The sequence below is a fragment of the Stenella coeruleoalba genome (assembly GCF_951394435.1).
Source record: "Stenella coeruleoalba genome assembly, chromosome: 1".
In the NCBI taxonomy this organism is placed as follows: Eukaryota; Metazoa; Chordata; class Mammalia; order Artiodactyla; family Delphinidae; genus Stenella; species Stenella coeruleoalba.
In genome coordinates this window covers 2,345,269-2,357,424 of record NC_137169.1, presented here as the reverse complement: position 1 = coordinate 2,357,424, position 12,156 = coordinate 2,345,269, and the positions used below count along the sequence as shown (strand labels likewise).

General features: G+C 47.6%; 1 protein-coding gene across 3 annotated transcripts in view; it reads left to right on the top strand.

Annotated features, from left to right (window-relative positions):
• CEP104 (centrosomal protein 104) overlaps positions 1-12,156 on the top strand; it is a 55,605-nt gene that overhangs the window by 1,479 nt on the left and 41,970 nt on the right. For all 3 annotated transcript variants that reach the window (XM_079912897.1, XM_079912896.1, XM_079912898.1), the window contains exon 2: positions 2,280-2,406. In XM_079912897.1, the coding sequence (XP_079769023.1) occupies positions 2,294-2,406 (113 nt within the window). In that variant the 5' untranslated portion in view covers positions 2,280-2,293. The remainder of the gene's footprint in view (positions 1-2,279; positions 2,407-12,156) is intronic.

The following is a 12,156-nucleotide window of genomic DNA, read 5'->3' as shown; positions in this document are numbered from 1 at the left end:
ACTTTAGAATCCATGACAGAAAGCGGGGGTTAGAACAGCAGGTTGGGCTTGAGGAGGGTTCTTCCGGTGGGGGCAGTACTCCACGTGGGGAAACCTGGCCGTTGTTTTCTAGAGAACACAGTGGGACCCAGAAGAGGTGACGTATTCAGTCACTGTTCCAAAGGTGGGACCAGTGAGACTTGGCACTGAGGGAGAGGGGACGGGGGAGGGGGAGGTATGGAGGCCAAGGGGAGAGTCAGTCCAGGCTGCGAGCCGGGCACGTGGGAGGAGCCAAAGGCTGGGCGAGGCCAGTCCATGTCTGGCATGGGAGCTGGCACACAGGCCAGGCTGTGCAGTTGCCGTGGGTTAAATCACACTTGTCCATTTTTTGCGCCTGCATTTTATTACTTTCTGGGTTAGTTTGGTTTTCTCTCCTGTGATATCCTGCAGTGAGCTTTGTATAAACAATAACTGGGATCTTTAATAGTGGTTTCTCTTTCTATTTTAAATACTTTTGTTCGTATATTCCAAGAAACATTAGCGAGTGCCAGCCAAGAATTAATTTATTGACGTGGTCCTCTGCAGGTTCTCAGTAAAAGTCAAAGGAAGATCTAGATCATGTATCAAGCATGTTAAAACAAACACATTCCATGTGGGATATGCTTATGTGTCACCTCCTCCTGAAAATCTCCATTAATAGTATGTCCTACCCCAGAGAACTTTCTGGAGAAGTCTTTATCCTCTGTGTTAGTGAGGACGCTTGGTCGCATACTTCACTCAAATTGGCCGACTGAAGAGCATCGACAGGCTTAGTCACTGGAGAGTAACCGGAAGTCCATGAGTTGCTCGGGCTTTAAGTCCTGAGGCTCACAGGGTGTCTCTGCTTCTCTCAGCACTGCTTCCCCGTGTCAGCTCCACTCCCTGCCTGGATCTCCCCTCTGGTGGCCTCCAGCAGCCCCCCCCCCCCGCCCCCGCAGACACTATGCAATGGCCACAGCCTCCGCAGGGTCCTGGGATTGAGTGGCTTTGGTCCAGTTTGGGTCCTTTCTCATGTCTCCATCCCTGAGCCCGTTCCTGAGGAGGGATGTGGAACTCATGGACCACCCAAGCCTGGGAAACGTGCCCTCTCAGGCAGGGATCTGTGGGGGGCAGGATGGGCGTCAGCCCCACAGTTCCGGGTGTGGGGAGGACAGAACCACGGAGGGAAATTGGGATTGAGGTGCTGTTTTCAAAGGAGTGGGCAAAACTGGGCGTCGCTGCAGCCGCCCTCAGAACGGTGCTGGGCGACTCTGGGCCAGGCCAGCTTTGCTGAAACAGCCGCCCTCAGAACGGTGCTGGACGACTATGGGCCAAGCCAGCTTTGCTGAAACAGCCGCCCTCAGAACGGTGCTGGGCGACTATGGGCCAAGCCAGCTGTGCTGAGACACCTAGACGAGGAGATCCTGCAGCTGGTGTTTACGCATCTGCCCAGAGGCAGCCCCTCCGCCAGGCCCGGGGAGAACACCTATGTGCTTGAGGTTCCGCCGTGGTTCTGCTCTCCCTGCTGATCAGCATTTTCATTCAGCAATGATTATGCCGTTGATTAAACGGCCCCCTTTCCCCTTATTTTTGTATAACTCATTAGCACACTGGTTTATTAGTTCCTTAATAATTTGAAAATCTTTATATTCATATCTTAGCAAAAGACCTTGTTTTTGCCATAACAAAGTAACACGAACTGGATGACTTAAAACCACAAAAATTTATCCCGGAGGCTAGAAGTCCAAAATCAAGGTGCACTTGTGCAGGGCCACGCTTCCTCTGAAGGCTCCTTCCCGGCCCCTTCCAGCTTCTGCTGCCTCCAGACAGTACTCGGCGTTCCTTGGCTTGTAGACGCAGTGCTCCAGCTGCTCGGCCATTGTCACTTGGCTTCTCCCTGTCTGTGTGTGTGTCCCTGCCTCTTTTCTGATAAGGACACAAGTCATGTTGGAGCAGGGCCCATCCTATTCCAATATGACCCCATATTGGACCCTGTTTCCAAACGGGGTCACGTCACTGGCACCAGGAGTTAGGACTCAGCATAGCTTTGGGGGGACACAGTTCAACCCACAACGCTGGTCAAACTTTTTGGCATGTATTTGGGAAAAGTCAAGAGGCATCTTAAAAATTGTGTAATAAGAACTAGACTCTTTCAAAGTGATGGGACAGTCCTGACTAGGTTGGGAATTACTTTGTGTATTAACAAGGCAGGAAATAACACTTTCAATGTTACGATGTACTACTAAGTCCCTTAAAGCAGTCTTTCCTGCTCTCATACATAGCCCCAGCGTGCAGAATGCCCCACAAGATCGGCTTCGTAGTTGTCAGCTCATCTGGACACGAAGACGGCTTCAGCGCCCGGGAGCTAATGATCCATGCACCGACTGTCAGCGGGTGGAGGTCACCGAGGTGGGTCAGACGGTGGGGGGGGTGGGGGGCAAGGGCGCTGGGTCCTCAAGGGCGCATGGGCTCTCTCCGTCTCAACTGCTAGTCTTACTACGACTCAGACGGCAGAACCGCACGAGGGTCGGGTTGTGCTGCAGACTCACCCATCTAGTTACGCGCTGGACTCTTTTCCTTCTGTTTTTAAAGAAAATTTGTTGAACCTTTTTCCCTATAACATTAACCCACATTCACTTAAGAAGCATGCAAATACGGAAGAGAGGAAGGAGAACTGCCCCGCCCCCAGTTCCCTGATTGAGGGCCAGTCCCGCATTCTCTGTGCTTGGTGGTAAAGATTTTACATCTCACTGCTTTCATGTAACACAGGACTTCAGCCAAGTCCCTTTCAGACTCATCTGGAATGTTTGTACACCTTTAAAAGTCTTCATTACTTGAGTGATGTAATACCAGTGAGTATTTTTCTGAAACATTTAAGTCTTTTCCTGAGAAGCCTTCATTCTTCCCCAGAGGTGGGGCAGAGTTAGTTGTTGAGCTGCCCCAGGGCCTGATCTGGCTTCCCCGACTTAGTGTCGGCCGCCTGAGGCCATTCACCTCCTGGTCCCCTCACCTCCTCGGGGAATCTCACTCCTCATGACTTGTTTTCCGAGAGTGCGTAGAAGGCTTACTGTTTGCTCCTATTCATGAACGTGTAAATCTGTATGACATTTACGTTCAGTCATATACTGCGACTTACGTTTATTCAGATGATATATTGCTAAAAAGTTGAATGTAAATCCCATTTAAAATTCAAATATATTTTCCTTTTGGCGTTTCTGAGGGAACCCGACAAACAAGACTCCACTCTCGGTGAACTGAGAAATGAAACAAAAGAGTAGAGCAGATGGGGACAAATAGCCTCTTTAATGCTGATGAAGCTGATACTGAACAAGGGCTTTATCCGGGCGCAAGTAGCATCCCAGGACTGGGCCAGCCCGGCAGCCCCACCAGGCCCAAGGGGGCTGGAGGAACACCTCCACCAGGCAGCCTCAGTCACATCCACGCTCCCCCCAGACTCACGAATCAGTCCAGTCCTGCTTCTCCCCAAGCCCAGGGGCCCGGAGTGAGCTGCGGCCACGGTTTTATGCAAATACACTTGCATTCCCCACACACACACACACACCTGCATTTCCCTTCAGCAGAGGTCCTTCCTACTAAATGCACTTATTCAGCATTTGTGCATGAATTAAAGGTACTTAAATACACAGACAGGACCGCTTTTTTGTAATATTTATAAAAGTAATACTGATATGGTTCTTTCACATCTTGACATGGTATTTCTTCTAAGGCATGACCTATACTTGTTTTAGTAGTAAACTTTCAGACTGCTTCAGAGGAAAGGGTATATGTGCCTTGATGTCCATTCAGACTCATGGGTTTGGCTCGGGGGTCTCCTGACTTCAGCAGTGTTCTCTGAGGTCAAGCACATCATAGGGAGGCAAAGGAAAGTAACCTCAAGCCAAGTCTCCCAAAGAGAGGACAGGGTGCTCTGTTAGCCCAGGTCAAAGAGTGATTGCTCAGGCACTGATAGATATAACTCCAGTGGGAGGTGGTCCTGGGGGTCTTTACAAGGGTGCAAGGGAAGTTTTTCCAGTGCCTTCTATGACCTAGGAATTCATAGAGCCTGAAATCTTCAGGGCATGAGACACACTTCTCCAAGAGAACACAAAGTTTACACCAATGATCAGAGCCTCTGGGCATGAATTTTTTATTGTCAAATAATATTCATTTGGAAAGAAATCTAGGGAATTCCCTGGTTGTCTAGTGGTTAGTACTCAGTGCTCTCACTGCTCCAGGCCCGAGTTCGATCTCTGGTCAGGGAACTAAGATCTTGCAAAACGCACAGCATGGCCAAAAAAAGAAAGAAATTTAGAGCTGTCAGTTTATCTTGAAGAGATACATACCTTTTTAGGTAATAATCAACTTTAAAAATAAAATAGCCAGTTCTTTTACCTACAAAATGAGTTTATTCCAGAATGGCAGAGGAATTGCAATTCGGGACATGCAAGCTATGGTGAAACCATAGGCAAGTCTGGGGAACAAAGGAGAAAGAGAAACCTTACTTTACCTTGCTTTATAGAGAAAAGGAGGAAGTTGGGAGGGGCTGCTTTGAGTGAAAGTCCATTGGAGGAAAGCAAGGGTTCAGGGTGGTGACAGTGTCTCATTGGCTGGGCTGTTGCTGAACAAGTAGAAAATCTTCCTTCTCCTGCTGGGGCAGTAATGTCAGCTTCTTCTTGCCCAGGAATGAAGGAAGATACGTGCCTGAGTGCTCCCCCTTCAGGGCTCCCCCTCTCCATTTTAATTGAGGTTTCGTTTTATTAATTGTCGTATTTCCCCCTTTGAACAAGAACTTTCTCCAAAAGTATCACTGATCAAGAGTCAGGTTGTCCGCATTTAGTGGTTTTTGTCCTTCAGTGTCAGGAAGGACCTTTCCTATTTGTCACATCCAAAGTCGGAGGGAAATTACATGGCAGTAGGAAACCGTTTAAGGCCATGTTTGAGTAACAGGGAAGGTTAGAAGGGAAGACTCTCAAGCACTCCCATCTAAAGTGTACATCTTGTCAAGGTTGTGCACGTTGGAGATCTCAAAGCATTGAGCCAACATCACTCTGTTGCGTACATCATTTCTACAAAGGTTTAACATGTAACAGGTACAAAGGTTAAAAATAATTATGCAAAACAAAGTTTAAAGTAACATGACAGTTCCAAATTTTATGATAGTTCTGACCCATGACCCTAGGTCTGAAGGTAGCCAGCTGAACAAATCCAAGGACCGTGGAATATCAGGTGAAAATCTTTTGCAACCAGTGCACTTGCTCCCTGGTTTTGTGTAATTGGATTTCTACTTCTCCCGAGACATTTATCCATGTGCAACAGATGGTATTTGCTATTGTTCCAACACCTCCTTGCTCAGCAAATAGGTAATTGGGGGCTATGCACTTACCTAAAACTACTTTAGCTAATAAGTGAACGATGTTGGGCTGCTACTCCTTCGGCTGTGGAATTGGCCAGCTCTTCTAATGTTAGGAAGAGATTTCTAATCATGTGTTCATTGGCACCTACTCTGATGGGGGGAGAAAGGCGGCTCTCCCTACAGAAGCAAACCTGGGGTCATATACGCCTGCTGGAAGTTCCCATGTAAGGCAGCTAAGGAGGTTTAACACAATAGACCAATGGGAGGTTTCTGATCTGTTATGAAGAGAAAGTAGAACAGTGAATACAGCAAAAGCACACTGTTCTTTTACCCTCCAGCTGTCAAGATGATGAGCTGCCCAAGCTGGGGGCCATTACCAAGGCTTCCACGTATAGAAGAGTAACCGGGAGGAACACGTAGGAGCCCCTCGTCAGTAGTAGCATTTATGGACTCATTTGTCGGTATCAGGGACTTGGCGGCCTTCGACCAAGACTCACGTATGATGTTATCACATACTAAAAGTCTTCCCAAATATATGGGCATGACAGCCAGCTTACAGACGGTCTGACTCACACTGACCGCTCCCGTGTCTTCCGCGTGTACATTCAGGAGGCTTAACTGAAGCCAGGGGACGAGGGCGTGCGGCTTTGGTAGCCTCACCTTATACCTGCGGAGCAGCTGAGGTGCAGAGTGGCATTTGGGATTCCAGAGAAGTTACTTACAGTGTGAGCAGGGGTCACTGCTGTCATGGACAGATCAAGGTTTCTGGTGACAAATCCAACCATCAGAGAGGTTTCCCTCTCTTGCAGTAGATCAGAAAATGTGCATAAAAGCAATGTCTGCCCAAGGTAGAGAGGGAGAAAATAAGGTAAGAAGCAATAGTGAGAAAAGGGTATATGGGCCTGGTCCATCTTGGGAAAGCTGTCTCATCGGATGCTGTCTGCTTCCATTCCTGGAAATCTTTACTTTCAAGTTGCCAGTTGTGCAGGTCCACTCAGGGCTTGGTGTTCTCTTTAGAGGTGACATGAATCCAGGAGTCCATTCCTTGGAGCTTAGCAGCACAAGGGTTGGTTAGCAGTACCTGATAGGGGCCTTTCCAGTGAGGTCGAAGGGAATCCTCCTTGCGGTGTCCCTTCCAGTAGGTGAGATCTCCGCGTTGCGTGGTGTGATACTTAAGGTCTTCATCTCCTGGGAGCATGCTATGAAAACATTACTAAAGTGTGATTACTTTCAATGGAAACAGTAAGGCCCTTACAGTATTGAAGTATATCTCCGTTTATCAGCTGTGGATCAAAGGAGGCGGGAACCAGGTACATTGGGCTTCCTGTGACTGTCTCAGAGGGTGAGCGTTTGTGAGTTCCCAAACGGGTGGATCTGAGATTTAGAAGGGCCAACAGTGATGCTTTTGGCCAAGGTATTTGGAGGGTCTCTACAAATTTTGCCAGTTGGGTCTTAATGATGTCATTAATGCGTTAGACTAGCCCTGAGGATTGAGGATGGTAAGACAGTAAAAGTGTAAAACCAGCCACAGACCTGTCAAAAGTGTTCAGCCGCTGAAGTTCAGGGGCAGGGGGCGTTCCCCAGGTAGAGATGATCTTTTCTAACAGGATATTAGCCACAGAAGAGGCAGTAGCCTGTCTACAAGGGAAAGCTTCAGTCCAGTGAGAAAACATGCAACTCATGACTAAGACATATTTATATCCCTGAGATGGGAGCAGCTGAATAAAATCCCTCTGCCAGGTCTCGAGTGGCCCATTAGCAACTTACTGCAGTGCAGACAGGTTTTCCTGGGTTGTGTTTTGGACAGATGGGACAAGCACGGTGGGCGCTTCTCACAGCTTTCTTCATGTTTCTTCACCAATATTGGTTCATGAACTCTGTCATTTTGCCAGTAGACCAGTGGCTTAAGGTATGTGCAGTGGTCAGTAGTGGGAACTTTAGAATTTCTGGTAGGACCAGATTGTTGTTTGGCCCAAACCAAGAGTCTGTCTTTTTATCAAGCCAACAGTTATTCAATTTCCAATATTGTTTTTCCTTTTCTGGGGCCAGTTGTTGGGCATTTCTAGTCAGTGTTTCCAAATTATCATCTGGGGGATGTGGGGATATCCCTTTGGAGCGTGACAGAGGGTTAGCCATTGGTTCCTTTGAGAGCAGCATTTTTCGGCAGAAACGTCAGCAAGGTGGTTTCCTTTAGCTTACAGGGACTCGAGTCTGGAATGCCCAGAGACCTTGCTAGTAGACAGAGCAGCTGGCAAAAGTATGGCATCTAATAAATTTTAGACATGAGAGCCATTTTAAATTTTATTCCCGTCAGAGGTAAGTAAACCTTGCTGTTTTGATAACATCCCAAAGTCATGGGCTACCCCAAAGGCGTACTGGCTGTGGGTATAAATGTTGGTGGTCTTGCCCTTGGCTAAAGTACAAGCCCTAGTGAAAGCATGTAATTCCACCTTTTGGGCTGAAGTAGCCAAAGGTACTGCCTTGATGACTTCAAGAGGAGTTGCGACAGCAACCCCACACGGTGTTACCTTTTGCATCTTTTAGATAGGAACTATTAGTAAATCATGAAAAATCTACATTGGTTAGAGGAATTTCCTGTGAACTATTGCAGGGAGTCAAAAGGTGATCTGTCAGTGTTAAGCAGTCTGGAAGAGTTTTGTCAGAGCAGCGGGGAGAGGAACAGTAGGGTTGAGGTTATTACACCAAGAAAGAGTTCTGTGAGGAGCAGTTAGCAAGAGGGTCTCACAGGAGTGTGATGCAAATTCAGGAGAGCTTCTACTGCATGGGGTACAAAGATGGTTAGAGGGAATCCCATGATTATTTTTTTGGTGGCCTTAACCAAAAGGGCAGTGGCAGGAGTGGCTCTGAGACCAGGGGGCTGTCCCCATGGCACAGGGCCCAGCTGTCGACTATACTAGCCGATGGGTCGATGATGGTCCCTGTGTTTGGGATGATACTCCAAAGGCGTTCCCCTCCTTCTCACGTACAAAGGGAAAGAAAGGAAGCTGACAATTAGGATGTCTAAGGGCAGGGGCCCTTATTAAGCTTTTCTGTAAGGCTCCAAAGGTTATGTCATCCTGATCGCCCCAAATAATAGGGTCCGGTTTGTTGTTTTTTATAAAACATGCAGGGGCTGGGCCATAAGAGAGAAATTTGGAATCTAGTTTTGACAGTAGCCAGCTAGCCCAAAACACCTCGTAATTGGGCTGAGTTTTAGATTTGGGGAAGTTGAGGGTACCATGAAGCCTACCTGTATCTAAAGGTAGCCTCATTCTAAGATCAGGTGCCCTAAATATTGAACCTGAGTTTGAGCAAACTGCAGTTTTTCCTTGGAGACTTTATGTCCCTTTAAGGCTAAAAGGTTTGAACAGGTGAATGCTGTCCTCCTGTGAAGTTTTAGAGGCGAGTAGAGAAGCAAACCATCCGTATGTTGTAATAAAGTAGAGCCTGCAGAAGGCGGTGTTGTCCAGGTCAGCCTGTAAGGTTTGAAAAGTAAGAAGGACTTTCAGGGACTTCCCTGGCGCTCCAGAGGTTAAGACTCCTCCATGCTTCCACTGTAGGGGGCGCGGTTCAATTCCTGGTCAGGGAACTGAGATCCCACGTGCTGCGCAGCACGGCCAAAAGAATTTATTTTTAATAAATTTTAAAAAAAAGAAGAAGAAGGACTTTCAGGAAAAGCCTTAAGCATTTCTGTCCAGGTCTACTGTTCTTTCCCAAGTGAAAGCAAGAAGATACAGAGTAGCTTTATCAACAGGAATGCTAGAGAATGCAGTGCATAGATCAATTACAGTGAGATTCTGCTTTTAGTAGAAATGGATGCTAGTCGCATATGGGCTGAGGGAAGACAGGGTGCCAGGGATAACAGTGTCACTTATTCCAGTTTCCGGACAAACCTCCATCCTCAGCCGCTGGGTTTTCTCACGGGCAAAGCAGGGTGTTACGGGGACTAGTACAAGGGATAATGAGGCTGCGGCTTTGAAATCTTCTGTTATGGGCTTGATGCCTTGAAGAACCTCTTTATTTAATTATAAGGTACTGATTAATTCTGGGGAGAAGTTTTGAGGGATATGTTTGACTCTTAATGGGAGGAGCACTGAAGTCTGTGTATTTCAGTTGGAGATTTTGCCCCCAGGGAAAGTGGTAGCTGATCCAGTGGTGACAAGTGACTAGTGAGTATCCTTGAAATCACCTCTGATGCATCTGAGACAGAGCAAGTAAAAGATATCGAAGGTCATTCAGTTCGCTGCTTGGCTATTTTGATGGCTACTGTCAAATTCTAGAACTATTTCCCCCTTTCAGGAGAAAGAAATTCCAGCATGGTATTTCCCTAAGAAATCTCTGCCCAGTGATTGAATAAGGATGAAGGAGCCTAAGGAGAAAACAGTGTGTGTCTCTCGGAGGGCCTAAACAAAAGGGAACAGGTTCTGAGACGGGGATCTTTGGGGGTTCGTTAGAAACCCCCACTATTTGAACTGTTTAGCACTCCAAGGCAGGGCTGCTTTACAGCAGTGAGGTTGAGCACCAAGAGCGTAGCTGTGGTGTCAGTAAGGACACAGAGATTCATCCCCATCCAGAGTGTCGTTTCTCCGAGCCGATTAAAAGGGAGGGTTGGCAGAGCCCCCTGTAGTTCCTCAGAGCCTGGCCGTTGGGGTTAGAAGGACATTGGGAAGGTTGCTTAGAGGGCTGAAGGTGCCAGCAGTGCTTAGGCTTTAATTATCTTTTTTTCCAGTGTCCTGGCTTTTTGCAGTAATAGCAGAGACCAAGAGGTTTTGGTTGGCGGGGAGGGTGGGGCCTCCATTTGTTGAATTGTCTAGCGTGCAAGTGCGCTGATTTACCAAATTAACCAAACCTGGAGTGGACAGGGTTTCCCATTCCATCCTGGTCTTTTTTTTTTTTTTTTTTTTTTTGGCTGCGTTGGGTTTTCACTGCTGTGCACAGGCTTTCTCTAGTTGCGATGGGCAGGGGCTACTCTTCCTTGTGGTGCGTGGGCTTCTCATTGGGGTGGCTTCTCTTGTTGCGGAGCACGGGCTCTAGGCACGCAGCAGTAGTTGTGGCTCACAGGCTTTAGAGCACAGGCTCAGTAGTTGTGGCACACGGCCTTAGTTGTTCCACGGCATGTGGGATCTTCCTGGACCGGGGCTCGAACCCATGTCCCCTGCATTGGCAGGTGGATTCTTAACCACTGCGCCACCAGGGAAGTCCCCATCCTGGTCCTTTTAACTGAAAGAGAATCCCCATTCAGCCCATTAATGAACACAGAGTTAAAGGCAACCCAAGCAGATTCAACATCCAAAAGAAGACCAGAGTTTTCTCTAAAGACAGTCTGAAGACAACTACAATGGCCGTGAACAGGTTTTATAGGTTTTGCATGCAAAGCCTGAATTTTGTTCCAGTCATCATACTTAGGAAAACCTTTTGAAACTCTTAGTGAAAATTTCTAGCAAGTTCTTGGATTTCCTGCTAACAGTCAGGGTTTGTTTTTCCAAATCCCTTTCAGGATTTTCCCATCAGGCAAGTTTCATCCAATGTTAGGCCTGAGCTTCACCAGCAAGCATGTGGACTAATTGATATAAATCTGAGAAGCCAGGTTGATAAGTTTATAAGTGGATAAGTTCTTCAGCAAATCCATGGGGGTCCTCAGTTACTTTGGGAAAATCTTTGACTACAGCTAGAAGTTCAGCTTTAGTCCAGGCAACATAAGTAACTAGGGATTTAGCATCTAGACCCCTAGAAGGCTTAGCTTTAAAAGGGCAGGACTTAATAAGTTCAGGGGAGGGGGAAACAGGGAGAGGTTTGGAGAAAAAGGGGAGTTCAGCAAGAGGGTTAGGAGCGGGTGGAGGGCCCAGAGGAGGTGAGAATGGGCAGAAGGGGAGGGAAGGTGCCGCAGGGGCACAAGGGGCGAGGGCAGGGGAGAGGCCTCAGAGCCGTTTTGTCTTCTTTCAGTTTGTTCTCCTCTGTTAGTCTAGGAATGGTATTTTGTAAAGAGGCAGTTTTATTAGAGTCCTGGATGTGTTTGGAAGCTCCAAGGTACCGATTAAGATAAGCATCCCATTCAGTCTGTTTAGTTTTAGAGCCGTTGCTTTCTAATTTGGTTCTGAGAGAAACAAGTTTGGAGAGGTTGAAAGTTCCCCATAATGGCCCTTGGTATTCTGAAGTATTTGGGGTTAAGTCAGTCTATTTAGTTTAAAATGTGCATGAGGAAGGACCATAGTTTTTAAACATAAAACCAGCCAGGGTCCCCGAAGGAGGGTGCCCTTAGAGCATTTAGGTGACTGGGGTCCCATTTCTTAGAGCTTTCCTCAAGAGCAAAAGAAAAATCCCTAAACAGCCTGATTCCAGTGGAATTTTACCAAAATTCCAGCACACTTCCAATAGGGGGAACAAATGAGTGAGTACTCACCTGAGGGACAAAGCCTTCCCAAAAAGAAAACAAGCAGATCCCAATAAAGTCAGAGCACTTAACCGAAAGGAGGGAGCTGACCCGGAAAGAGGAGGCTTCCTGGCCCGGAAGGAGGAGGGCTCTCGCTGCCCGGAGGGGAGGGGAGGGGAGGGGAGGGGAGGGGAGGGGAGGGGAGCAGGGCACGGGGCATGGGCGGCTGTCACACGTGGGTCCAGGCTCCGTCTCCTCCAGAACCCACTTCTGCACACCATGCGATGTCAACCTTAAAAATAAAATAGCCAGTTGTTTTTGCCAGCAAAATGAGCTTATTCAGAATGGCAGAGGAATTGCAGTTCGGGACATGCAGACTGGTGAAAGCATAGGTGAGTCTGAGGACAAAGGAGAGGGAGAAACCTTATTTTACAGA